Raw genomic sequence first — 26,880 nt, 5'->3', positions numbered from 1 at the left:
CCCCTGTGTCGTCCTGCCCAAGACCACATACCACGTGTTGCATGACACCAGTTGTTAGCTTCTTTATTAAGCACCAGCTTTTCAGTATAGAGTCACCATAGGAGGAGGGTTTCAGACTTGCCCGGGCCCAGCACAAAGCCAAAGGAGAGGCGTGGCTATGCTGAGGTATACTTGTGCATAGAAATGGGCACACAGGCCTCAAGAGCATCAGTAGCTGACTTTGGAAATCATAGTCTTCCCAGGAGTAAAGGTAAGAGTGTCGTTCAGTCCCCCAGAGCTGCGAAGTCTCCATCCACAGGGTAAGGGCTCAGCAAGGCGGCCTCAGCGTCTTCACAGATGCTGCCCTGCCGGCCAGGTCAGAGAAGCAGAAGGTCAGGGCACTCAGTGCCCGGGGCATTAAAAAAAAAAAAATCACAGAACATTAGAGCTAGAGAGGAGCCGCCAAGGGAGACTGTGGCTCAGAGCAAGGGAATGCCTTGCCAAGGCCACACCAGAACAGAGCTAGACCTGGCCCAACTCCCTGCCCTTGGCTTTGGACAGCCGTGAAGATGCCCCAGACCAGCCTGAAGGTAGCTTTATATAGAAAATATACCAATCTAGGGAAAGTCTGCTACCAGCCAGGGCCCTGGAACCAGGGAGTCACCACTGTCCCTAGTGCTACCCAAGAGAGGAAGGGAGGGCAACTTGCTCGAGGTGGCCCAGAAAGCCGAGCTGGAGCCAGGGCCCGTCCGCAGCCCAGAAGCTAAGACAGGGACATACCTGCAGAGGCTGAAGGTGGCATCTTGTAGGCTTTGTAGAGCTGATCCAGCAGTTCCCTCTTCTCATCTTCTGGGAGGAAACTGGACTTCGCTGCATTGATGTTCTGGAAGAGCCAGAATGGTAGACAGTGTGGAACCAGAGAATTCGGAAGGGAGCGCCTGGCAATCTAGGGGTTAGTCCACTGTCTTCACTGAATGTGGGCGGTTGGTTAAGCTCAAAGGAGAAGGGACTTGTCCAACGTCATGTGGCAGCAACCGCCGGAGTAGAGACCGTGAGGTTCTTTGTTCTCAAAGGGGCACTCCAGTGTGAGAACAAAGCTGGAGAAACTTTGAGAGGCAGGGTAGGCTGTCGGGGGCCAGAGAGAGACGGGCTTGGGGAATTCTAACACCTGAAAACCAGAAGCTCAACCTGAGATCTGTGAATGGCATGGAAGTGGGTGCAGAATTTTACAGCTGAGCACACTTTCAGCTTCTCTGAGGGCAAGCAAAGGATAAAACGCCTGGCCCTGGGTCAGCATGTCACTCTGTGGAAGGCACCTAACTCTGGCTGGGCTGTTGAGGCAAACCCACCCCTCATCCCCCGAGGTTCCAAGCCCCGCAGGCCTCACGCATGCCAGGGCCCACACCCACTCACCAGCCTCTTAAACTCCTCTTCAGTGAAGCCCATCTCCTGCTTGGTCATCTGGTAATCAGTGTCCAGGGTGGACTTGAAGATGAGGGGGTCGTCCGTGTTCAGCGAGTAGTTCGCCCGATCGTTTTTGAATCTGGATGTGGGGGAGAAGGGAAGGAGCCCCTTTACCCTGTTGTGAACAGACACCTTGGATCCTCGCGTCACCCTTCCGCATACCTGGAGGATCTCCTTGTCCAGAGGAAGAAACAGATTCAGAGTCTGGGTGACTTGCCCAAGGCCACCTGGCAACTCAAGACTAACCCTCCAGTCAGGCCAGAGCTCAGCAAAGGCGGAAGAGAGCCAGGTATAATGGCGGCCTGGAGGGGCCAGGCAAGCAATGCCCCCTCCAGCTGCCACCCTCTCTAGCCTGTCCCTGCACCGCCAACGTTCTGGGAGAGTTGCCCTGCACCCTCCCCCATCGCCCTCACTCCCGCTGGGCGCCGCTCTTCCAGTGCCTGTCTCAGTCCCGAGAGACCCGCCCAGCTCTTCCACCCGGGGTCCTGCAGAGCGCCACACCGTCGCTGCTGTGCAGCCTGTTCCCTGGACTGTTCACACACCACCCGTGGGCGTTCCTCCAGGCTGTCGCTGCCTGTCCTTAAAATGTCACTTCTGGGTCCTTTCCTAGGCCCTCAGTTCCCCACGTCTGAGGCCGTCACTTCTCCCTTGGAGTGCCACGGCTGTGTGGGGGACCCTTGGGTTTTTCTCCAGCTCACAGGCCGTGTGCCTGTGCGCCTCCAGAACCTCCACCTGGGCTCACCACAGGCACTGCACGCTCCTCTCCCCTCAGGCAGATCTCGGCACCCTGTGTAATCGACGTCAGAGCCCAAGCTCCCTCCCTCTGCATATGCTTGGCAGACAGACCAGTGCTGGCCTGACCGTGGTCACCCTGAGTCGTTGCTGTCCTCATCCTGTGTCAGGAAAGGCAGCTTCGCCCTCCTGAGGCCTAAGGCCACTCCCAGAGCTCAGTCACAGGGCAGAGGCCTCTGCCTTAGGCTTCGGGGTGCGAGCAGGGTAGGATGGGACAGACCCTCCTAGGGGAAAACCTGGAGCTGGTGCTCAGGGGAATGCCCAGAGGTGCCAGGAGCAGAGACCATGTGAGCAGGGGGGGCTCCTCTTCCGGACCCCTAGGAGGCAGGGGCTGGAGGGTGACGTTTCTCTTGGGCAGCAGGGCATCGTGGTCCAGCGCAGTGAGCTACAGGCCCCCAGCTCTGCTCTTCAGTGGAATTATAGCACACCTGTGCTTTGGCCTCCTCGCTCGTGAGGTGAGGGTAACCCCAGCTTCCCGGGGATTTGGACAGGTTTTGTATGAGGACCCCGCATAGCCGGTGCCCAGGCCCTGCAGTTTCTCCCTCCCTGGGCTCTCCTGGTACAAGACTGAGTGGGCCCCACGGGAGCAAGCCTCACCGAATGACCGGGTGCTCCGTGGCTGGATTCCAGGCACCTGTGAGGTAACTGGACCAGGGGCAGACCTGGAAGAGCAGGCATGCAGCTGGCACGGACATCCCCAGGCCACGCAGACCCCTCCCCGCCCCAACACCCTGGGGCTGGAGCCGCCTGCCCGGGCCAGTCACGTGGCCTCTCTGCTGCTTATTCCAATGAGCCCACCCATCCCAGTCTTCACCTTCACCACGATCAGCTTTGGTGGCCACCGCCCACGCCTACCACAGCTTGCCCCGCTCCGGCTCCCAGGCCCCTCCTGGCTTTCCTCCCCGGGCCTCCCTCCCAGGTACCTCAAAGTGCATGTTGTTCTGTCGCAGCCGGGTGTAAAGGGCCTCATCATCCACGGTGTGGTAGCCGTGTCCCAGCCTCTCTGTGTTGAGCCTGTCCACAGCCTGCAGAGAAGCGGATGGGAGCTCAGGAAGGGGTGGGGTGGAAGTAGGGAGGAGGGCCCTACAGTCCACCTGGGGGCTCCGTACCTCTTTTACCACCTCTGCAGAGCCAACCTCCCCGGCGTGGACTGTGCGGTGAATGCCGCTCTTCACAGCCTCCTGAAAGGACAAGAGCCAGGTTGTGGGTGGCCTCGGGGAGGCCCCCAGGCAGGCCCTGCCTTCACTACGCTTTGGGTCTGAGTTTCGGCAGGCCGAACCACGCCCACGGTCAGGCCAGCTGCCTCAGGAGGGGGAAGCCTGGTCTCTTTAATTAGGATCTGAGTGATAGCTGCCATCTACTAGACAGTTGCGTGCCAGGCACTGCATGTGCATGTCACCTGACATTCACTATCATCTACTTTTCAGGGGGTCGGGGGAAACTGAGGCTCAGGGAAGTTAAGCAACATGACCAAGGCCAAACAGGAAGTGGAAAGCCAAGCACTGAACCGGAGCAGTGATTCTCCAGAGCCCCACTCTTACCCCTTCCATGAAAACCTGAGACGGCTGATCCAAACGGGCCGGAGAAGAGACAGACTCACCCAAGGTCCCACAGCAAATCACAGCAGACACAGGTAGACAGCCTCACCACCACAAGTCGGTCTTTACACCAGATTCACGGTTCCTAGAGCCCCCCAGACCCAACTAAGACACCTGGGGACCCAGGAGGCCTCACACTCCCCAGTCCCTGTGACTTCTCCCTACGGTGGGTGGGACAAGCTTCTCCCTCGGCCCACCCAGTGCCGGCCTCTCCCCACCTCCCACAGTACCCACCTCGTAGGCCTTCAGGTGTCCTGGGAAGAGGCTGCTTCCTTCGATGGTCTCATCTCCAGCCAGATCGATGCCCACCACATTCTGGTGCTGGTACTTCTTACACAGCTCCACCACCTCGGGGGACCAGTCTGTGGGTCAGATGCCCACCAGGGCTCTGTCAGTGGTGGTGGGATCTCTGAAGGATCTCAGAGAGAGATCCTTCCAGAGCACCTGCTTGCTGTCGCATCCCACTTACCTCACCCCCGACCCAAGGCCAGTGCAAGACAGAGGGCCCAGTGTCCTGGCCTCAAACCCTGACTGCCACGGCCTGCCTGCATGGTCTTCAGCAGTCTGCTCCACCCAGTGCCTCAGTCTCCCCTCCTCTCAGGGGGCACCACCAGCTACTGCACTGCGTCACGGCCTGGCTTTGCCGAGATCCTGTGTATTAAGCACTGAAGGCCGGGCCTGGGCTCAGGGCACAACAATGGCCGCTGTCTCATTTGTCCCCACAGCAGCCATGGCGAGGCTCATCCCTGCTCAGGTGAGCAGACCGAGGCCCACACAGTTTAACATTTAAATCTAGCACGTGACTCACACTGGCATTACTAAACATGTTGCTAACATACTGTGGGCTCAACCGATAAAGTCATCACAAAGCGTTTAAAAAAGAATGAAAAAATCACAGGCTTTGGAACCAGATGGCCCTGGGTTCTGTCTGAGCTTTTTGCCTTCCTGATTGAGGAGCAAGAGGCTTCACCTCCCTTCCTCCCTCACGTAATTGTCCTTGTCCGTCAAAGAGGACAAGCGACGGTCGCTCTCTCAGGCTGTGGCGAGGCCTGGAGAAAATACATACACATCACTCTGTGCTGGCTGGCCCGACAGGCGGGGGCATTAGCCCTTTGCTGTGGTCCTCACTCCTCCTTACAGTGGAGAGTGAGGTGAGTGCCACCACCTCCTGTGGCACCGTGTGTCTGAGGCCCCAAGAGGTGACGTGACTCGCCCAAGTCACACAATGGAGCTCTGCACCTTGGAAGTCCCAGCCCTGGAGGGTTGACCAGTGTCAGTCACAAGGGAGACCCCTCAGACTCCAGAGGGCAGAGCAGGAGGGGCCTGGCCCACAGGACCTAGGGGAGAACCATGGGCTGCTCAGAACCTGCCTTAGATCGTTTCCTATTGTCAGGCTGCGTGGGTTTGGAGCCTCCCACAGGGCCTGTGGCTGCAGGCCCGGTCTCCCAAGGGGGAAAGTCTTTGTTGCCAGGAAGTGGTGGAAGCCCGAAGGCCCAGCTGAGAGCCCTAAAGCGGACACCAGGGGCAGCCCCAGCACCAGGACAGGAGGTCGGGGGCACTGTCAGATGTGCGGCCCAGGACAGGGCCGAGGGCACACTCACTGGGCTCATGGCGCATGCAGCACAGGATGGAGCGCACCTTCACCTTGAAATCTCGCTCTCCCTCCTGCAGGCCTTGGTTCACCAGGGACACCACCTCGTCCGGGGTGAGGTCCCCTCTGTGTGGAGAGAGAAGTCGGGATGGGCCTGAGACTAAGCAAGGGCTAAAGGACGGCACTGGGAGTGGGACAGAGGAGGAAGAAGAGGAGGATGGGGGAGGGAAGGAAGGGAGGGGAAGAAGAGGAATCTTCCAGAAGCCTCCTCTCCCCACCACCTCTGAGAAAAGACTGAGGGAGATGGCCAATCTCTAGCACCAGCTTCTTTGGGGTTTCCTGGGCACTTCCGGACCTGGAGGGTGTCCCCGTGGGGGCGGGGGGGGGGGGTGCCTGTGTCAGGCGCAGCCCTGCTAAGTGGAGAGCACTGCTAAGCTCACCCGGTCCGATTCCCACTTGTTCATGTGCGTCAGAGTCAAGGAGGGGCAGAGTGGTTGGGTGACACCACTTAGAGATCCCTGGGAGTCCCAGCAGGGGGACAGGAATGGGCCAGACGCAATTCCGTTACGGGGTTAGAGCAGGACCCTGGAAGCCACTGGCTAGCAGTGTTTCTAGGCTGCGGACCTGTGTCTAGGACTAGGGCTGACAAGACACAGCCAAACGGTTTCTCCCAAGGTAAAAATGTACGTGCAGGTGAGCGATGGGCACCCTGTCTCTCAGGCCAGTTAAGCCCATCTTCCTGAGGCCACAGACCAGATCACGGGGCAAGATCGAAGTCTTCTTGGGTCAGGGCCTCCCAACAGTCTGCCCCTCGGGTCCCAGGCTGGGCCACCCTGTCACAGCCCTGGAGCCGCCCTCCAGGTGGGTCACTCACTCAGCCTGGTTCCAGGGGATCGGCTTCACTTTCGAGTTGGCCAGCAGGTGGGGGCTGTAGCGCACCTCCACATACACCACGCCCTCCTTGGACTTCGTCTCAACAAACTCATAGGCGACCCTTTTGATGGCCTCCCGGCAGCCCCTGGGATGAGAAGAGAGTACTTGGGACAACCTCCTCCGATGTCCCTTCAGAGCTCCAGGAACAACAAGCCTGTCCCCACCCCTTGGCAGATCAAACCTACTTCCGGTCTTCAACCCCATAGCCTCTAGGGCCAAGCTCTGGGCTCCCACTGGAGAGGCTCCTAGATGCTCGGCCAGTCCTGTCAGCTCTAGTTCCAAACTGCAGGCCACTTCTTGTCCCCTTCACCCTGGTTCTCACCACCTCATCTCTCTAACTGGCCTTCCTGTCTCCACGCCTCCCGGTAACTATTTTCCTCACAGCAGCCAGGACAATCTTTTCCAAACCTACATCCAAGCATATGGCTCCTCTGCTCTGAACCCCCATAGCTTCCATCGTGTGGAATGAAATCCAAAGTCTTGCCTGGTCCACAGGCCTGTATCACCTGCCTCCTGCCAGTCGCCCCGGCACCGCCAGAGGCTCACTCTAAGGGGCAGTCAAGCTTGTCCCCACATCCGGGCCTTTGCGTGTGCAGCTTCCCAACCTACCTGCTCCTTTCCCCAGATCGTCCCGTGCTCCCTCCACTTCTGGATTTTTTAATTTTATTGTATTTCAGAGAGAAGAGAAGGGAAGGGAGGAAGAGAGGGAGAGACGTATCTATGGAAGAGAGAAACATAGATCGGTTGCCTTCTGTAAGTGACCCAACCAGGGACGGAACTTGGAGTCCGCAACCCAGGCATGTGCCCTGACTGGGAATGGAACCAGAGACCTTTTGGCTTGCGGGACAATGCTCAACCAACCGAGTCACACTGGTCAGGGCCCCTCTGTCACTCTCCACCCCTTCCCCTGGACTTTACTTTTCTCCATGGTCCTTATTACCCCCCGACATTACATGTCACATGGTTTATTAGGCAGTTTTCACCTTGCCTACGAGAACATAGTCACTGTGGGACAAGGACCCCTCATCTGTCCTGTCACAGAACAAGGACAGCCAAGGACAGAACCTAGGACATAGTGGCCGCTCAGAATGTGCTGAGTGATAGATGTAGGCCAGCAGGGATGAGGAGTAAGAGAAAAGGACACGCACAGGCCAGAAGAGCAAAAGCAGACAAGGAGGACTGCATCGCACTAAAAAGCTTTTCGCAGAGCCAAGGAAACCATCACCAGAGTGAAAAGGTAACTACAGAACGGGAGAAAATATTCGCAAATATCCAAAATATAGAAAGAGCTCCCATAACTCAACAGCAAAAAAACCAAATTACCTAATTAAAAAATAGGCTAAGGACCTGACTAGACATTTCTCAAAAGACATAAATGGCCAACAGGTATGTGAAAAGGTGCCCAACCTCACTAATCATCAGGAAGTACAAAACTACAGTGACATACCACCTCACACCTGTTAGGGAAGAGAAGCCACGACACAACAGGTGTCGGCAAGAAAACGGACCCCTCGGGCGCTGGTAGTGGGACTGTAAATGGGAGCAGCCTTTGCAGAAAACCACACAAAGGTTCCTCAAACAACTACACGTGGAAGCACCACATGACCCAGCAGTCCCGCTTCTGGGTACGCATCCAAAGGCAATGAAGTCTGTATCTCCAAGAGGTGCCTGCACTTTCACATTCGCGCATTATTCATAGCAGCCAAGGCATGGAAGCAACCCAAACATCCACCAGCGGAGGAGCGGATAAAGAAAACCTTTCAGCTGTGACCAGCAGGGCTCAGTTGCCTCAGCGTCCTCCCCGCCAAGCAAAAAGTTGCCGGTTTGATTCCCGGTCAGGGCACATTCCTGGGTGGCAGGCCCGGGCCCGGTGTTTCTCTCACACACTGGAGTTTCTCTCCCTCTCTTTCTCCCTCCCTTCCCCTCTCTCTCTAAAAATATAAATGAATGGAATCTTCAAAATATCTCACACAGAGAAAGATGATCCGGCCTTAAAGAGGGAAACCCTGTGAACGGATCTGGAACACAGTGCACTCACTGGAAGAAGCCAGGCAGAGAAAGGCAACTACTGCCTGACCTCGTTCACACGTGGGGTCTAAAATAGAACCCGTACGAGCAGGGAGTAGGATGCCGCTTGCCAGAGGCAGGACGGCAGGGGGTGGGGAGGCGCCGGGCAGACGGTACAAAGTTTCAGCTGGGCAAGGTGAGTAAGTTCTAGAGCTTTATTATCGTGGCCCGGTGGCTGTACGCAATACTGAATTGTCTCGCTGAAGTGTGCTAAGAGAATAGAGCGTAAGTGTTCTTAACCACACACAAACAAGGTGGCCAGCATGTGAGGCGATGGGTTAGTGACCTGGCTCCGTCTGGCGATCATTTCACGATGTGTGTGGGTGCCACGGCTGTCTGTAAATTACACTCCAGTAAAACCAAAGAGAGAAAAGGGCCCAGATGGGTGAATCCGGAGGGATTCCGGGATGGGAGAGATACCTGCGACTCAGACTTGAATCCTGGTTCCCACGTTCACCTGCCGCATGACCCCCGTGAGTCACCTTCTCTGACACCCACACCCAAGGGTCATCCTGAAGGTGAGTGAGTTAAACCGCACAAAAACAGCCCACGCAGCGCGTGGAGCAGAGCAGACAGATGCTTGGAGCTCTAGTTGCTGTGTCTGAGTGTCAGCCCCACAAACAGGCCCAGGTTACCCTGCTGCAGTGTGTGAGTGTCGGTGGAACGACAGGGACCAGGCCTTAGCCAGAAGTCTCCTCCATGAAGGGTGAAAAAGGAACCATTACTAGAAAGCAGTGTGGGAGGGACGTGCCAGGGGAAATCAGCCACTCCCAGGAGGAGGCTGAGGGAGGACCTGCGCCTTTGAGAACCAGGAGGGTAGGCAGCTGCTGTGGGAAACCCCTGGGGGACGGGGTGAGTCCTGGGGCCGGCGGGGGTCCTTATCCCCCCCATGGCTGTGGCCAATGCTGCCCCAGGCACAAGGGATACAGCAAACGAGGTAAACAAAATCCCCGGCCTCCAGGAAAGTAAGTGAAATATAAACTACGTCATAGGTCAGATGGTGAGAAGTTTTATGGACACATACAAGGCAGGGGAGGGGAGTATGGGACTGCAGTTTTCAGTAGTCTGACCAGGGCCTCACTGAGAAAGGGAGCCACAGGAGTGAGCCCCCGGGCGTCTGCGGGAACAGCGTTCCAGACAGAGGGAATGGCAATCGCAGAGGACCTGAGGCCAGGGTGTGCATGGTGCCCACCGTGCCACAGGAGGCGATGTGGCTGGAGAGGGGTGAGCCTAGGGGCCAGTGGCAGGCGAGGAGGGTTCTCCTCTGACCCCTGTGGATGCAGGCAAGAGGGTGGAAAGTAAGCGCTCACGCCATGGCTCCAAGTGGCCAGGCAGCCCTGCAGGAGGTCACCTCTAGCAGCCTGGGTGGGTTTGGCCTTCGGGGAGCTGGGCCTCTTCTGTCATGGGACCAGAGAGACCAGAGCTGCCTCAGGGTGGCGTGGCAGAGGTGCCCAGGCCTGCTTGTATGTTCGGGGTGGGGGGAGGTGGGGGCAGGGGAGGTCAGGGGCGGTGTCTTGGGAAACGTAACACATGCCTCCAGGAAGGTGGCATGTGTCTGCTTGCCAGGGGCAAACACTGGAACAGTCAGTGCCTTCCGGGCTGAGCCCGAAAGCTCCCAGCATGGAGTCAGCCACCTTGCCACACATCTCCCCTGCCCAGGACTCCTCGTACCTGTTCTGCTGCTAATCCCACCAACACCTCTACCTGCCTCACACATCTGCTTCGCTGATCCTCCAACAACCCGTGCTTGGCCCACCCTGCAAGCCTTTCCTCAGGCCTGCCCTTGGATACTATCACACCCTCTCTATCCCGTGGCCGGGGCCATACTGCCTCCTCCAGGCAGCCCTTCCTGACTGGCCCCAGCCCCTTTGGCTCTCCCCAACCCCCATCCTCAGCTCCCATAGCACCGACTGCCAAGGCTGATCATTGTCTGCCTTTGGAAGCTCTGCCTCTTGCCAGGAAGCTCAAGGTGGGAGGCGAGAATCTGGGCTTTCTCCCCTGCCGGCTGTGGTGTCGCAGGCAAGCCCTTTCGCTTCCCTGGGCCTTCATCCCCACCCCCGGAAATGAGGAGTAAGTCTACCTGGCAGACCTGTGGACAACTATGAAAAGTATAGTTCTGTGAGCTGTGCATCTGTTACATTCATCTACACCTGGGATATTCTGCTATGAAAAAGTAGAAGGAATGCAAAGTGATGTGAGATCACCACTGCCTGGCTGTCGATAAAGGCCGTAGGTGTGTCCACAGTGAGGGGCGGCTGGCTGAGGACAGCACTGTGTCCAGTCCAAACTCCGGGGGCTGGATGGGATCACATGGCCCAGTGTGTAGATGAGCGGGCTGAGGCCCAGAGAGGGACTCTGCCCAACATTATTCCATGAAAGAGTTGGAGACAAGGGTCTGTGTTCCTAACCCCCATGTGCTGTCACTTCTCTGTAGAAGCTGCAGGCATTTCAGTCTCTCATGCCCACTTTCCAGAAGAGAACATCAAGACCCAAAGGCATGGAGAGAGTCAAGCAAGTATGCGAATGGTGAGAAGCAGAGCTAAGGGCTCCTGCCCCACAGGCTGAGGGGCAGGCCTGGGGCTGGTGGCCTCTCCCGGGCACAGGGATGGCCACTGCCCAGGACCTGAAGGTGGGGGACTCACGCAATGGCGGGCATGTAGTAGTCGAACTTGGCCAGGAATTCTGGGAGGCTGAGCGGCTTGTCCATGCCAATGATGTTCTGCAGCTCCTCGACGGTGTCAGCTGGGAGGGTGATCCCCCTCTTCCTGGGGACAAGACAGGAGGGTGACAGACTGCCCCCAGGGAGGACCAGACCGACTCTCCTGGGGGCCACAGCAGGAGAGCTGAGGACCTCACCATCCAAGTCCATCCAATGGACAGATGGGAAAACTGAGGTCCAGGGCATACAGAACCAAGACCAGAGTCCCTGAGGCCATAACCAGCCAGTGGATTTCAAGGGGCACAGCTGGGGTTAAAGCCTGTCTGTGTGCGTGGGCACGCGCACACACACACACACATGCACACACGTGCCTGAAGCAGGGAAGGTGCCAGGGCAGCAAGCCCACACCTTCTGCCTCTGCCCAAAGAGTGGGCACACCTGGTCCTCTGCCAGGTCAGGGGCTACCAGGGACAATACTACAGGGCAGGGGCAGGCCGGGACAAACACTGGCCCTCCTGCTTCTCTGCTCTCCATCTGGACAACCTATCAGAGAGGCTTGCTTGACCCAGTGTCCTGGGAGAGGGCCGGCTAGCAGGTCCTTGACCTCAGAGTCCCTCCCATCCCTGCCCGAAGTCCCCCCCACAGGCTGGACACGGTCACCACTCAGTGAGGCCTGCATCTCTGCTTCCGCAGCCAGGCTGCAGGCCCTGGCCCCCTCTGCTCATCAGGGCTCTGCCCTGACTCCCAGGTCACACTGGGCCACAGTTTTCCCCATTTCAAGATAAAAGAGACAGAAAAGGACACCAGACACTCAAGAAACACTTCTACCACGAGGGACAGAACAAGACACAAAAGGAGATCTGAGGAAAAAAATGCAGAAAACGTAAACCCTAAAACAAGCATTCTCAAGGAGATGCAAGGACAATACACCCTTGAGACGAGACATCACTCTCTTAAAAGGGGGACGTTTAGAGAGTAAGAAAGAGCTGTTGGGAATTTAAAAGAACAGGGCAACAACCATCAGGACGTAACCAAAGGCATGGAAAACACAGGCGAGAAAATCCATCAGCAAGCAGAACAAAAGGCAAGATGATTTAAAAGAAAAACAAAGGAACAGGGAGCACTTGAGGTCTTGCTTCCCAGCAACGTCATCAGTTTGGCTCAAACTCATAAAAATTGTCTGAAAACAAGTAGGAGCAAACGATGAAGAAGATCAGACGATTAAATCAGGAGGTTCATTTGGGTGGTGAGCATTGCGGTGCGGATGAGTTTTATCCAGTTGTACAGCTGAAACTGTGTGCGTGCATGGGTGTCCAACCTTTCGGCGTCTCCGGGCCACACTGGAAGAAGAAGAGCTGTCTTGGGCCGCACGTTAAATACATTGTGACACATAATCACAAAAAAACCTCATAATGTTTTAGGTAAATTTACAATTTTGTGTTGTGCCGCATTCACGGCCATCCTGGGCTGCATGAGTTCTGTGGGCCGTGGGTTGGACACCCCTGCAGCTTTTTTAACCAATATAATCCCAATAAATTCAATTTAAAAAACCAGGAGGTTCAAGCATCCAGTTATCTACAAAGCAAGATGACAGGAGGAGATTGACAAAGAAACGGAAGTTTGAACGGTGCCTAAGCCCCTTAGTGCCTTCTGTCATTCAAATATTAAAGTGTTTTCCTACCTAAAAAGCTATTTCCTAAGCCCCCTAAATATGCCCTCCTCCCCTTTGGGTGGCCCCTCTCCCTGTGAGCTCCCCATGGGCATCACCAGATGGTACCTCTGGTGCTGTTCTGGCCCCAAGGTCAGGCGCTCAGTGCCCACAGAGCTTTCTGCCCCCTGCTGGCCAGCCTGCCCCAAAGTCCCCCTCATGAGGCCACCCCCAGTGCCTGCGGCCTCTGCAGAGCCTGCACTGGTTGTCATCTACTGTATTTTGAATACCTTTCTGGGAGCCAGTGGGCTGAAGGCAGAGGAGGCGGCGCTAAGGCTCTGGAGCTCATATTGGCAGATTCGGTGGCCACACTGGCCTTGCGCCTCACCACTACCTGTTGGGGCGCTGCCTCCTGAACATTTTCTTCCAGATCTCCTTTCATGGATTTCCACCCAGGACCCGGAGGTCCACAGTTCCAGCTCTCTCTCTCGACACACCGTCTGAGGGCCTTTGATGTGCCGGGCAGTGAATGGACAGCAGCGACCAAGACAGACTTGTGCGTCTGACCGCCCCTGGAAGGCGGGCGGCCCCTCTCCCCTCCCCGGCCCAGACTCCACAGTCCCATAAGTATGGCTCCTCCATATCTAAGCACCATACTAGAGACAGGGGCCTTCGCCCAACTCCATCCCCCTCGTCCTCTTCCTGCCACAGTGGACAATGCGCCTACCAGGACCCTGGCCACAGAGAGCCCAGCAAAGAGGGTGAACTGAGGCGTTGCAGTCTAAGTCAGTGCCCCTCCTATGTGTGACATACCACCCTGGGCAGGAGCTGTCCCCTCAGGGGACCTCCACATCCTTGTCAGGAAAACTCAGAGCATTTTCTTTGCAGGTACAGAGAAGAATACATGAGGCTATTACTGTGTCCTGGGAAAGACAGCACACTCTGAAGCCAGATGGCCTGGGGTTGAAGCCCAGCTCTGGTAAAAAGGCTGTGTGACCTTGGGTAAATTACCCACCCTCTCTGGGTTTCTTAGGTCTGGGGTGTTTGAGAAACACCCAGTGTGGACTAAGCAAGGAGCAGCAGAAGAGGTCAGAGATCTCCCCCAGGCTTTGTAGAATATTAAGGGCCATGTGCAGACTTTGGCTTTGACCCCGAGTGAGGCGGGAGGGAGTGGTGAGAGGGTTTGAGCAAGGGAGTGAGCTGATCAAAGCACGTTTTTACAAAATTTTTAAAAAACATTATTTATTAGAAAGAAGGGAAGGGCGGGAGAAAGAGAGGGAGAGAGACATCAATGTGTGGTTGCTTCTCATGTGCCCCCTACTGGGGACCTGGCCTGCAACCCAGGCATGTGCCCTGACTGGGAATCGAACCAGCAACTCTTTGGTTCTCAGGTTCACACTCAACCCACTGAGCCACACCAGCCAGGGCCAAACCATATTTTAAGACAACTGTTCTGACTACAGTATTGTGGGGACAGAGATGGGGGAGGCCAGAGTGGACACCGGGAGACCAGTCAGGGGGCCGTTGCAATAGTCTGAGTAGGGGCCTGGTGGTGGCTCAGACCGGGCAGTGACAGGGAAGAGAGAGGAGCCAGTTTCAGAATGTGCCTTGGAGAAAGAGCGCATGGCGTCGTGAAGGAGACCGAGAGAATCAGGAAAAGGGCCTGGAAAGGACGGACTCGCAGGAAAAAGAAATGGGTGAGCACAGAATCAGTGGAGGCCCCAGAGGCAGAAAAGGAGCCCCAGGATTTGGCCCCGGCCAACCCCCACCTGGGAGTCCTCCAGGGCTGTCCATATCGATCTGACCCACTCCCGGCTCCGCTCGCCTGCTGGCCTCGAGGTCAAACTCCAGCTGGCGCCTGCACTGTCTCTCCAGGGCCACGACTGTCCCCGAGACTCTCAGGCGGAGTGGGAGATAGACCATCCAACTGGCCACCCAACACTGGTGGCTCCTTTCCCTCCACCTGCCCTGGCACTCTTGCTGCGCTAATGAGTGCTCTATGACCCCTTAATGAGTGAGCACCCTGATTAGATCCCACCTTGGCCCCCACTAACCCACCCAAATGGCATCATCGGGGCCTTGAGGCAGTGGCTGGCCCTCAACACAGGCAAGGACAGGCAGAGACAAGCCGAGCAGCTCTACCCCACTTAGCAGAGCCATGAGTTGTGATTAACGGCCCTGTCATCATTAAGTGCCTTTCCTGGAGTCCCGAGCTGAGTGTTTCCCCTGCGGCACTTCAGCTAAGCCTCTAGTGGCGGGGGTGCCGGTCAAGGGCAGGGACCTGGTCACAGCCATGCTTACTGGACAAGTCACTTCACCGATCACGACTCAGCTTCCTCTGATCTATAATATAGGGACGATGATAGCATCTGCTTTACCAGTGCTCACGAGTAATCAGTCAGGTAACCCAGGTGTGCTGGCATGCAGTAAATGTGAACATACTATGTCATTAAATAACAAGTCAATAGCCACTTCCCAGAGCAAGATCGCTGGATGTGGGACAAGATGGAGCAAAGTGGCCCTGGCTGGTGGCTCAGTGGTTGAGTGCCAGCCTGTGAACCGAAGGGTCGCCAGTTCAATTCCCAGTCTGGGCATATGCCTGGGGTGTGGACCAGGTCCCTAATAGGGGCCACACGAGACTGGGAATCAAACCGGCAACCCTTCGGTTTGCAGGCTGGTGCTCAATCCACTAAGCCGCACCAGCCAGGGGAAGGCCCTATTCCTATCCAAAACCTACAGCGGCCAAAGGCACAGCGAGAAGGCTGTGTGTGACTTAAATCCAGATCTACTGGCCTTCGAACGTCCCTGAGCTCTAGGTGCTGTACCCGACTGAGGGGCCGCCGCCACGTCAGTGTAGGGAGGGAGGCGTAGGCCTCCCTCACTGGGGGCCCTGGGGAGCCTTCGGCCCAGCCGCATCCACTCGAGCTGAGGCAGGAGGCCTGTCTCACTTGGAAGATGCAGAGTTGAGACCAGAGAGGGAGACCCTTCACGGCTCCCAGTAGCTCATCTCCATGGGGATGTAGGATAAGCTGTGGCAGTCAGCTGGCCTGTCAACTTTTGACTCTGCCATTTACTTGCTGTGTGGCCTTGGGCAACTGCCCTCACTTCTCTGAACCTGCTCTCTCCTCAGTGAGATGTGGATAGCAACACCCCCCCTCCTGTGTGGGCGTGTCACCTGCCACCAGTTCTCTGCCAAAAACCAGTGACTGGATCAGCCCTGGGAACTGCTTCCACGTGTGTGTGTGTGTGTGTGTGTGTGTATGTGTCCACGTGTAAGGTAAGGCACACTCCCCTCGTCTCACGTGGGAGCGGGAAGACAAGAGTCAGAGGCACCCCAGGCGGAAGGCATGGGCGGTGGGTCTCCATCCCGGGGACCCGCTCCTCTGGCCGGGGCTGGCTGGATTGCACAGGGACAGGGGAAGGAGCAGCGGCCCTGGGGTTCTCTCGAGTCCTCACACTGGAGACCCTGCCCAGATCCAGGGAAGGAAGGCCTCTTGTCTGTGGACGTACCTGCCATAGTATAAGATGGTTTCGGGCTTGATGGATCCATCGAGGTGGACATGCAATTCTACCTGGAAGGGGCAAAGTGAAGCAAGAGAGAGAACACACACCCGTGAATGCCTGAGGGCTCTTCAGAGAGTTCGTATTAGCATTAAGTGTGATACCCCCGAGGTACCACTTATCGGACGCTTACACACACGTCACTAAACCCCACACACGCCATCTTGTTTCATCCTCACCTGTGGGGTGGGTTTGATTCTCTCTCTCATTCGCAGCCGAGAATACTGAGGTTCAGAGAGGTTCGAGAACTGGTCCAAGGCCACACAGCAAGCCAGTGATGGAAGCAGGAACCCAACCCAGTGCCTTTGTGCCTCCCCCCAATCCGCAAGTGACAGAACCAGAATTCTAGCCTGAGCCCAGTTCCAAAGCTGGAGCTCCTACACACGAGGCCAGCCAAGGTCCCCTCGGGGCTCCCGAGCCCCAGCCACCGCCCAGGCCGGTCCCGCCCTCAGACAACTCGCTAAACAAGCTCCAACTTTAACAATGAGAGTCGACCATAGACTTCCTGGACTAGTGAATCACATGGCATATTTCAAAAATCAGACACCACTTTCATCTTCACCCGAGGACAGTTTTTTTGTTGCTTTTAGAGAGAGAGGAAGAGAGGGAGAGAGACAAACATCAATTGGTTGGTTGCCTTTTCGTATTTGCAGCCCCACTGGGGATCGAACCATCGACCTCTCGGTATATAGGACGATGCTCCAACCAGTGGAGCCACACTGGCCGGGCTCCATTTTCAAAAGCAGGTGTTACTTAAACACAGCTTCTCAGGAATCAATATTAAAGCAACATGAGGTCTTTCTACAACTCAAGAAAGGACACTAGATCCTCGGCCATCTGGGCCATCTGGGTGAGCATCTCCTACGTGCCGGCCCCGCAAACAATGCTCTTCACACAAAGCCACGCGTTTATGGGCAGGGGCTTGGGAGACGCCTGTCAGGCTCCACTCCCAGCCCGGCCCCTTCCTCTGGCTGCGTGACTTAGACATGGCTCTGAAACTCTGAGCCTCAGTTTCAAAGGGAAAACAATGGGCTCTGACTGCCTCCCTGTCCAAGAACAATTGTAAGGATTCAAAAACCAGTGCAGGTGGATACGTATGGCCCCCCGGGAACAGCCCCTGCCCCTCGGGTGTTTCCCACGAGCTGCTGAGAAAAGCTGGAGCAGGTGCTGGAAGACAGCAGGGAAGTGCCTTTGTCATCTGCCTGTCCCAGGTCACAAAGGACACTTTCCTGGACCAGGGGGAGAGCTAGAAAATTCTCACTGCCATCTCCACCAGCGTGGGCCTGTCTCTGGAACTTAGGGATGCGGACAAGAAAGCGGCTGCCTTGGCTGGAGAGGAAGTTCAGCATGTCCTAGAACACCCACGTGGGCTGCCTCCCTCGGAGGAAACCCGGCCCAGGCCCAGGGGAGGCCGGCAGGGACAGAGCTGCCAAGCCCGCCTATCAGCAGGACATCTGGGCCATCAGATCTCTCCAGAAGCTGTCCAGCTGGCACAGGACCAAGTGGCACTCACACGCAAGCTCGGTGTCAACTGAGCTGCTGGATTCCCTGACAAAATGAATTCGATGCCCACTCAGCCAAAGGTTTACTAGGTGCCCCTCAAAATGCTCAGCATCAGAACACTGATGTTTCTAGTCCAGGGACCTGCCAACCAGCTGTGTGACCTTGGACAGGGGACCTCATTTCCCTGAGTCTCTGTTTTCTTATCCTTAATCTTCCCCGTGGCTGAGGTGAGCGTCCGGCTAGAGAGGCAGGGTGGCCTTATCATTTGTCGTCCAGCTCCTCTGCTGGCTCCCTGGGCGTCTCCATCTGTCCGGCAGGGAAGACAGCATGGGGGTTAACCACACGTGTGCGCAGTGTGTTCAGGCCAACGCGAAATAACCATCAACTAAGAGTCCTCCCTTCACCGGACTGCTGAGGCCCTGCTGGGAATGGAGAGGTGAGCTAAAGGGTCAGAGGCCTGCTCCTGTGGCGTGTGCGGTCCAGCGAGGGAGAGAGGCATGAAGCGTCCCACTGATAAGTGTACACTCAGAGCCATGAGAACTCCCTGGGAAGCATCGACGCAGTCCTGGGAAAGAGCAGACAAAACAAAGAACCTCATCCAGCCAGAGGCCACAACCGCTTCCCAGAGAAAGCAGGTCCTGAGCTAGGACCTGAAGAGCCAAGTGAGGAGGAGGATGGGACGAACATTCCAGGCCGAGAGAAAGGCCATGTGGTAAGAGAGAACGTGTGCATGAGAGGAACATCACGGTGCAAAGGTGGGGGGTGGGGGGGGGCAGCGTGTTGTGGGACTGGAGAGGCTGCAGGGCCACCGGGCCACCAGGAAGAGATGGGTTTTAACCTGAGAGCACAAAGAAGCCACGACAGAGTTGGAAACCGGCTACAGAGGGAGAAAATGCGTAGCAGGACCAGTTAGAGGCTACTGCAGTCAATTTGTGAGAGGTGATTCCTTGGATCAGGAAGATGAGGCAGACATGGAAAAGCAGGTGGACAGAGAGAAATATCAAGGATAATGCTCCAGGTTGGGCTCGGGGGTGGGCAGGGAGGTGGTGATCCCCACACTTTGAGACAGAGAGCTCGGGAAGGCGGCTGAGTGTGAAGCGGGTAAGGTGGGGCGGGAGTGTGGAGAGACAGGCATGGTCCACTTGATCTTTGTTACATTAAACTGGGAAACCTTTGAGATTTCTGAATACAAATGGATGGAGCCCATGGATATGAGGGCCTGGAGTTCTCGGAGATGGAGGCTGGAGATGTTAGAAGGAACAGAGGTAACTGGAGCTGGGGTCTTGAGCGAGGTCCCCCAGGGGGAGAGCATGGAGGACAGGGCCCAGGTGAAGCCTTGACAAGTACCAGCACTCAGGGCTTCACAAAAGAGGGTGGACTTGGAGAAGAGCCCCAGAGAGGTGGGGGGGGAATGGGAGTGTGTGGTATTCAGAAGGCAAGGGACGATCGGATTTCGAGGAGGAGGGGTGGCCCACCTGGTTGGAGTAGAGGGCTGAATGGTAGCCCCCATAAAACACGCCTATGTCCTAATCCCCAGGACCTGTGTTACCTTAGATGGTAAAGCATGATTATTAAAAGTCTTGAAAGAAGGGGCTTACCCTGGACTCTCTAGATGGACCCTGCTGCAATCACCTGCTCCGTACGAGAAGACGAAGTGTTTTGAGAAACATGCCCAAGAGGAAGCAGCAACGTGACCACAGAGACAGATGGGAGTGATGGGGCCACAAACCAAGGAACGTCTGGGGGCACTGGAAGCTGGAAGAGGGCAAGGAATGGATTCTCCCTGCCCTGGAGCCCTCAGAGGGTATATGGCCCTGCTGAGACATTGATTTTGGACTTCTGGCCTTGGGGACAGTGAGGAAATGAATTTCTTCTGTTTTAAGTTACCCAGCGTATGGTATTTGTTACAGCAGCCACAGGAAACTAATACAGTCGGGTCCTGCCAGAGGCCAAGGAGTAGGAGAGCAGAAACAGGTCCCTGGGACCCAGAACACAGGGCCCAGGGCCCCAGGAGGAGTGGTTCTCAACCCTGGCTGCCCATTGGGAGCACCCAGGAAGCTCTGGAAAGTGCTGGATGCCTGATGTCAATTAAATCACAATCCTTGCGGTGAGCCTGGGTACAGGTTTTGTTGGGGTTCTTGTTCGTTGTTTTGTTTTGTTTTTTTAAACATGAGGCCATGATTGAGAACCACCACGCTAAAGGAACCATTCCAGAGGCCTGAGTGAGCCGAGTCCACACTGGGGTGGGGAAAGAAAGAAGTCAGGGTAAGGAAAGGGAGAAAATTTAGGTGGATGTGAGTCAAGAGCGTTGTGCTTATTCTCCAGGTGGGGATGGCATGAGCGTGTTAAGTGACGATGGAGGAGAATGAGCGAAGTTAAGAAGGAAGAGCAGCGTGAGGTTCGAGAAGGTAAGAGAGGTTAGAAGGCGAAAACCAGAGCGCCTCTGAGTGACAAGTCAGCGCTCAGCCAGTCTGGGAGGCTGTCGCTGGTGCTGTTTCTCCCACTGTGGTGGGCGGGCCTGCAACACTGCTTCTGGCCCTAGCACTTAAATGCCAACGCGAGAGTCTCCAGAGCCCTCTCTTCGCTCCGGCACAGCAACTAGAAATGCCCAGGATGGCAACCGCCCATCTGCCTGCGCCCCTGCGTGACGACGGCAATGAGCAGACTGTGACGACATGTAATGTGAGCAGAATGACGGACACCTCCGCCGCGTCGGCCCCCCTAGACCTGGGCACGTTGGTTACCGCGGCAGACTGTGTTCTATCTGCCTGAAAGCACGCACAGCTTTCAGAACTCATCCTTACTGATTGTGTGTGTGCGAGGAAAAGAAAAACAGCAAGAAAAGTGGGGGGGGGTTTCAGAAAGTACCCAGAAAAGATCACTTTGGGGGGCAGTGAACAAACAGAGGAGTGGAGCAGGGTCGGGGGAAGGAGGACAGCAGAGAACCGTTCCAGACAGAGGGAACTGCAGGTGCTAAGTGTCCGAATCAGGATGCAGTCAGGAAATTGGTTCAAGTGCAGAGAATGAGGTTGGTGGTGAGAGATGAAGCCAGAAAGTCCGGGGATGGAAGCCAGGGAGATACCACAGCTCACAGTTAAGGGGATCCACTGAAGAGTTTTAGGCGTGGCCTTTTAAAAGCTGTTTCTGCTGCTGTGCGGCGAGCGGGTTGTGGGGAGGCAGAAGAGAAAGCAGGTGCAGGAGTCCAGATGGGAGATGAGCAATACCTAGAACTCCTCCAGCCTCGGACACAGTAGGCGCTCAGCAAGCATGGGCTACCTGGTGCAGCGGTGCGTGGCAGAGAGACAGGCAGGAAGCAAGAGTGCCCCAGGGGAGAGAAGACAGAGCCGGCCTGCCCCCTGTGCCCCATGGATTCTACCCTCCTTGGGGCTTCTGGGAAGCTGCCTAGACATGGTTCAGGGAAAAAGCAGAGGCAGGAGCCACTTCCATAAGCAGCCCAAGCTGTTCCCATTGAACTTTCTGGGAAACTGCGATTACCCATGGAGAAGCATCAGCCCAGCCCGGGTAACAAGGGGTGAAAGCTGAGAGGCTGCGGTAGGGACCCTGACCCACTGACCCCATTCAGGGAAAAGCGGCAGTAGTGGCTACTGGGTGCTAGACCACGCGCATGCGTTATCTTAGTTCTTACACCCGGGAAGGTTGGGACTCCACTCCCATTTTCCAGATGGGGAGACTGAGGCGCAAAGCAGTATCTAAGGACACACAGTCAGTCAGTGATGGAACAGGGTCTGAACCCTGGTCTGAGTCTCGAACTCCTACAGGCCTGGCCTCAGATATCAATAATACAGCAATAGTAACAGCAGCTGCCTATTATCAGCCCCTTTACCTCACTTCACCTAACCCCTCGGCAGAGGTACACGTTAGCCCCGTCTGGACTGGCCAAGCTAAAGTCAGAGAAATTCAGTGAATTGCCCAGGGTTTCACAGATCTATAGTGGCAGAGCTGTCCCCCCGTACCTCCTGCTGACCTGGAGCCTGACTTAGCTCTCTGTTACTGCTGTGAGCTTCCCTAGAGATTTCGCGGAAGGCAAGATGTGTCCAGGGGGACATCCCGTGGGGCAACAGCCTCAGAACTCAGCAGAGTTATCCCCATTTTATAGGTGAGAAAACTGAGGCTCAGCGAGATTAAGGGAATTGCTGTAGGTCACAGAGTAATGAGTGCCACAGCCAGGACAAAATCACAACTACCACCCTTCACCCTCCATAGCGGTGCTGAGTCAGCGCTGGTCAATTCCGAACTGAATGGTTAATAATCATGATGAGGACGACCAATAGCAGCTGGCACTGGCGTGCCCCGCCCCAGGCAGGCCTGTGATTGACAGCTTATGTAGGATGGATAAAAGTCTGATCCCCATTTTGACATGCACAAACGGAGGCACAGAGAAAGCAACGCGGCCAAGCCCCTGCAGCTGATATGCAGGGAAATCAGTACTCAGGGCCAGGCAGCCTGGCCCCAGCTGCCACCCAAGTTTAAACTCCTAACTGGCCTCCCAACCTTGCGGCTCTGGGGCCTCAAAATGCTAAAGGGCGGGGGTAAGCCTGCCCCCAACACTGTGGGTGAACACAGATTCGAGCCTCACTTTGGGGCCCGTGGCCTGCTCTTCTCCCCCTGTTCTAATCAGACCACAGTCCTATCTGTCCCCACTGTAGGGACACGCCCTAGGACAACTGGGTGGGTGGACAGGTTTCTCCCAGCTCACAGGGCCCCTTCCCACACCAGTCAAACCCACGTGAGGTCAGATACGGAATCAGGAGGCTGCCCGGCCTCCCGTGTCTTGCTGTGCACCCACAGGCAGCACTTCCCCGCCCTGGTCCTCACTTCCTCCTCTGTCAAAGAGAAGCTTCTGAGAAACCAGTCTCTGTTCCTGTCCCTCCCAACTGCCACATGGGGAAAGAGGTAAGAGGTAAGAGGTAAGCTGGGCTCTTCCCTGGGGCATTTGTACTTTAACAGTGGCTCTGGTCACCAAAAAAGTGCTGGAAGCCCAAGGCAGTGTCTTCCAGTGGCAGCAAGACAGAGAGACAGGGCAGTGGAGAGACTTCCCGAGTCCACAGCAGCCCCCATGGCACCAACCAGCAGATCGGTTTCCCCCTAGGGCCCCATGAGCTTGGCGGTATTAGCCCATTTCCTGGGGTTCAGGAAACGGTCCACCTAAGCTCTTGTCACTGATAAGTACTGAGGCCAGGATCCTATCCCAGGTGCTCTGAAGTCCAAGGTCACCCTAATTCTAACTCCCGACCAACTAAGTGGGGATGGCAGGTTAGCAAAGCCAGTAAAGGCATCCACATCAGTTTCAGGAAGATCTGAGTGTAAGTCTAGCCCTTCTGCTTTCTGGCTGTGTTATGTCGGCAAGTTCCTTCCCTTCTCTGAGCCCGCCATCCCTGCCCCCCCCCCCCACCGTGTCCTCATATGTAAATGGAGAGAATAACAGCACCTACCTCAGGAGGGCTGTTGTGAGCATTAAATGAGTTAATACATGCAAATATGCACATCAGAATAGCGCCTGATTCAGAGTTACCATTCAAATACGAGAAAGAAAAAAACCTGTGGGAGATTTAGCCCCAATTCTCCTCTGCCTCTAAAAAGGACAGTTCAGAACACTGCTGTTCCAGCTTGGCCAGCACACTCAGCTCTCAGACTCTGACGAGCCTTGAGCCTTGGGCCGGCCACGTCACCTCTCTGGGGCTTGGCCTCCGCTTCTGTAAATGGGGATGAAACCATCAGCCTTGGCGGGTGGGGCAGCACAGCAGGTGGAGGCCGAGGGGCTGAAGGTGCTGAAGGCCCAGGACGGACTCGGAGGACCGGGACACATAGCCCAGGGGGTTGGGACATCTTTGTTAAGCTGGAATACCAGAATAAAAGGCTTCACTGCATGTATTATTACATGAATTCTCTGCTCACTGCTTGGTCCCCTCTTCTGCTCTGGGTGCCGAGGAAGGGACTAGACCGCTTCGCGGCATTTTTACACCTTCGGTGATGTCGCATGGATGGGGAGCACTGTCTCCCCGGGGGACCAATGAAACAGCAGAAGAGAAAGCTCGAGCCCACGGTGCCCCTGAGTGTCACGCTCGCCGTGTGTTCTGCGTGCAGTGTGACGAGGGGCTTGCCCTCACCTTCTGCATTTTGCAGTCTTTGGCCCTGACCTGGGAGAGCCTTTCCCTCACACCATTTGCAAGGGACACCATGAAGAAGTGTTTTAATACACGTCTTGCATAACACGCGGCCAGTTTTGCGAAGCTTTGGGAAGCGCTGCGGACCAGTACCTTCTAACCCTGTCACTCACGGACGGACACATTCCTTTCCTCTGGCTCCCACGGGCTGGACTCGTGTGACCCAAACAGGAGCACAATAGGAAGGGTGGGTTCGGTACCCTCCAGAGAGGAATCTTCCTCACACCCTTTCCTCTTTGGGTGTTGTTCCCCTGAATTCTCAAAAATAAAAACCATGTTAAGCAGGAAGAAGAAGAAGGAGGAGAAGAGGAAGAAGAAGAGGGGGAGAAGGAGGAAGAGGAAGAAATCTACCCAGCCAAGTCCTTGCTCAGAATCAGGGGATTCTGTGAGGTAAATCACGGAAGGGACCAGATACACACAGACATTCAAATGCAGCCATGATTATTATTAAAGTCCCAGGCAGGGGATCAGAGTGCCGCCCCTGACACAGAGCTCGTCCCGAGTGCTGTGACATTTCCCAGCGGTGCCTCCTGCGGCAATACATAAGGGCCACCCCTCCACCCTCTCTGTACCTCCTCCAGGGCCCAGCAGGTGCTCGGGAAGCATCTGTTGGAATGCCATAATCAAACCACTAGGCAGCCGCCTGGGGTCTTGCTACCAAAAGCGTGGTCCCTGCACCAGCCAAAGTAGCGCCACCTGGGAGCTTGTCAGAAGTGTGGCATCTCAGCGCCCACGCTAGACCTCCCGATTTGGAGTCCGAATGTTAACAAAAGTCAAGTGATTGTGGAGGACACCTAAAAGTTTGGAAAGCACTGCTCTGCTCTGGCTTCGTACAGCGGGCCAGGTCCTGGGCCTCACCTGGACGTAGGTATGAGATGCCAGAGAGGCCTGCACCTGGGGCTCTGGTACCCCCACCCGCAAAGGCTTCAGCAGAGGCAGTAAGGAAAGCTGGTTAGGGCCACAGGATTGTGAAGCCAGACACACTGGGCTCCCACCCTAGTTTAGCTACTGTGATTTTCTTAACCTAGTTCATCTCTGTGCCTCTGTCTCTTTGTCTTAAGACAGGTGGACACCAGCCACCTCGCACCGTCACAGTGCGAATGAAGTGAATTAATCCAGGTAGCATGCCAGAATGGTGCCTGGCACAGCACTGTAATGTAACTCAAAGGACACCGGACGCTAATACTAGCAGTTAATTACCTGCCCCACCCACGGGAAGGCAGGGAGCTGGCTCTGGTCGCAGTGGCTGAGCCAGCTTAGCCATGTTCCCTCTTCCTGAGGCTATAAAATCTAGTACACAGTGGGTGACCTCTGAATACCACTACAAGCAGGTGGGGCCCATTTCCCATGTGCGGAAACTGAGGCCCAGAGAGGGGAAATGACCGGCCCACTTCAATCAGAGGAAAGGGTTGGGCGAGGCCAAAAAGTAGGAATGATAGTAATGTTATTACTCTCCCACAGGGCTGTTACAAAAGTGTTACAAGGATCAAATTGGTGCACATAGCAAAAGTCTAGAGAAGCGCCACCTTGTATTTATCTCCAGAACTCCCATTTCACTCCCAGTCAAGGGGTTTGTCTACTGCCTTGGCAGTCATATCAGGTAAGGTGGTTCCCCAGCCCAAGGGTAGAGTTTAAAAAACAGTTTAAAAAAAAAACCCACCTTCAAAGGAAGGAACCACTAATGATAGGGCATCTGCATTTGACAAAGTATGAAGGAGGCATTGGGGATGGGGGACAAAAGTCCCCCCAGAACTTGGTACACCTGGCGGGAAGTAGCTGAGCATTTGCCCTGTGGTGGGGCATCATCAGTGGGGGCGGAGGGTGGCTAGGACTTACCTTCTCAGAGTCCCCCCCACCCCTTTCTTCCCCTCTCCTCTGCGTACAGACACAGGATTCTCCCAACACTTTTGTGACACCTGCCCTCATCACGTGCACCTGTTGCTCAGGTGGGTAAGTTAAAGCAGATTGAAGCGCATGCCTGCCCCTGACCCCTCCACAGTCTGAAATCCCGCTAGCTGGTTCACTCCACTGGGCAGACTTTTCCGCGCCTCCCCTCCCTGGATGCGTCCCAGTGCTCTGAAGCCCCACCAGTGGGCCTGGACTCTCCCTGACCCCACCGTTCCCAACAGGCCACAGCTGGCGGGAGCAGGGACAAGGGAGTCATCCCTGGGGACCAGTGGCAAGACGAATCTTACCAGAAGAGTGCAAGGCCTAAGGCCCACCCAAACCCTCTACCCCTGTCTCTGGCATGGCTCACGGTTCTTCCCGCCTGCACATCCACAACCGGCTCCTCGGCACGGGCAAAACCATCACAATGTTAGAGTACAATTCACAGAGCGCTCAGTACTCACTGTGCACAACACTAGATCCCTACGGGTGTAGATTAGATTCCCGGGCTGGGAAGCCCATTTGACAGACGGTGAAACTGAGACCCAGAAGGGCCAAGTCAGCGCTGGAAGCAGAACTCTGAAGGCAGCCAGAGGTGCCTGCAAATTCAAGACCCTCCCTTCCTCATTGTCTCTCACTAAACAGCCTGGAGCCGCGAGGGCCTGAGCTGAGGGAAGAAGCGCAAGCAGGGGCCTCCGTTCATCCCGCAGCGTGGAATCCCCCAAAGCCCTCCAGCCGGACAAGAAGCCAGAACCCCGACCACGAGTCCCGGCCCAGGCCCCGGCCCGCGCTCACTTTGGGCTTGTTGAAGGCGGGCGTCTGGGCCATGGTGCCAAGCGTGTGCCCTGGCGCTGCTCCCTCTGCTGAATGCAGGTGGTCTACGGCTGAGTAGGACGCCGGTCGCTTCCTCCCGGGGCCCTGCAGTAACCGTGGCCCGCCACTCCCTTCTTAACGGGGCCGGTCTGGCCCCGCCCTCTGCCCGCCCCCGCCCCGGCCCCATTCCCGCTCCGCTC

General features: G+C 56.0%; 1 protein-coding gene across 2 annotated transcripts; it reads right to left on the bottom strand.

Annotated features, from left to right (window-relative positions):
- Nucleotides 1–20: 20 nt before the first annotated feature.
- Nucleotides 21–26,814, bottom strand: ADA (adenosine deaminase). 2 transcript variants are annotated; one of them, XM_045194886.2, is made up of 12 exons: nt 26,663–26,814; nt 16,242–16,303; nt 11,067–11,189; nt 6,299–6,442; nt 5,435–5,550; nt 4,068–4,195; nt 3,345–3,416; nt 3,159–3,260; nt 2,833–2,897; nt 1,393–1,522; nt 760–862; nt 21–344 (listed from the first exon to the last, which is right to left on the bottom strand). In XM_045194886.2, the coding sequence occupies exons 1-12, from the start codon at nt 26,693–26,695 to the stop codon at nt 331–333; spliced, it is 1,092 nt and encodes a 363-aa protein (XP_045050821.1). In that variant the 5' UTR covers nt 26,696–26,814; the 3' UTR covers nt 21–330. The 2 variants fall into 2 exon arrangements, with proteins under 2 accessions (XP_045050821.1, XP_045050820.2); XM_045194885.3 differs by lacking the exons at nt 21–344; nt 760–862 and adding an exon at nt 909–1,147.
- Nucleotides 26,815–26,880: the final 66 nt, after the last annotated feature.

This window comes from Desmodus rotundus, chromosome 6 (assembly GCF_022682495.2).
Source record: "Desmodus rotundus isolate HL8 chromosome 6, HLdesRot8A.1, whole genome shotgun sequence".
In the NCBI taxonomy this organism is placed as follows: domain Eukaryota; kingdom Metazoa; phylum Chordata; class Mammalia; order Chiroptera; family Phyllostomidae; genus Desmodus; species Desmodus rotundus.
The sequence above is the reverse complement of the archived record's forward strand: the minus strand, read 5'-3'. Positions and strand labels throughout refer to the sequence as shown.

What these genes read in the sequence shown, in the direction of transcription:
- ADA (XM_045194885.3), bottom strand. Translation starts at nt 26,695, where the DNA reads ATGGCCCAGACGCCCGCCTTCAACAAGCCCAAA. An exon ending in CTGCATGCGCCATGAGCCCA is followed by an intron (nt 4,196 to 5,434) that starts GTGAGTGTGCCC and finishes TCTGACCCACAG; the next exon opens with ACTGGTCCCCCGAGGTGGTG. An exon ending in ACGGAGCACCCGGTCATTCG is followed by an intron (nt 1,523 to 2,832) that starts GTGAGGCTTGCT and finishes CCCCACATCCAG; the next exon opens with ATTCAAAAACGATCGGGCGA.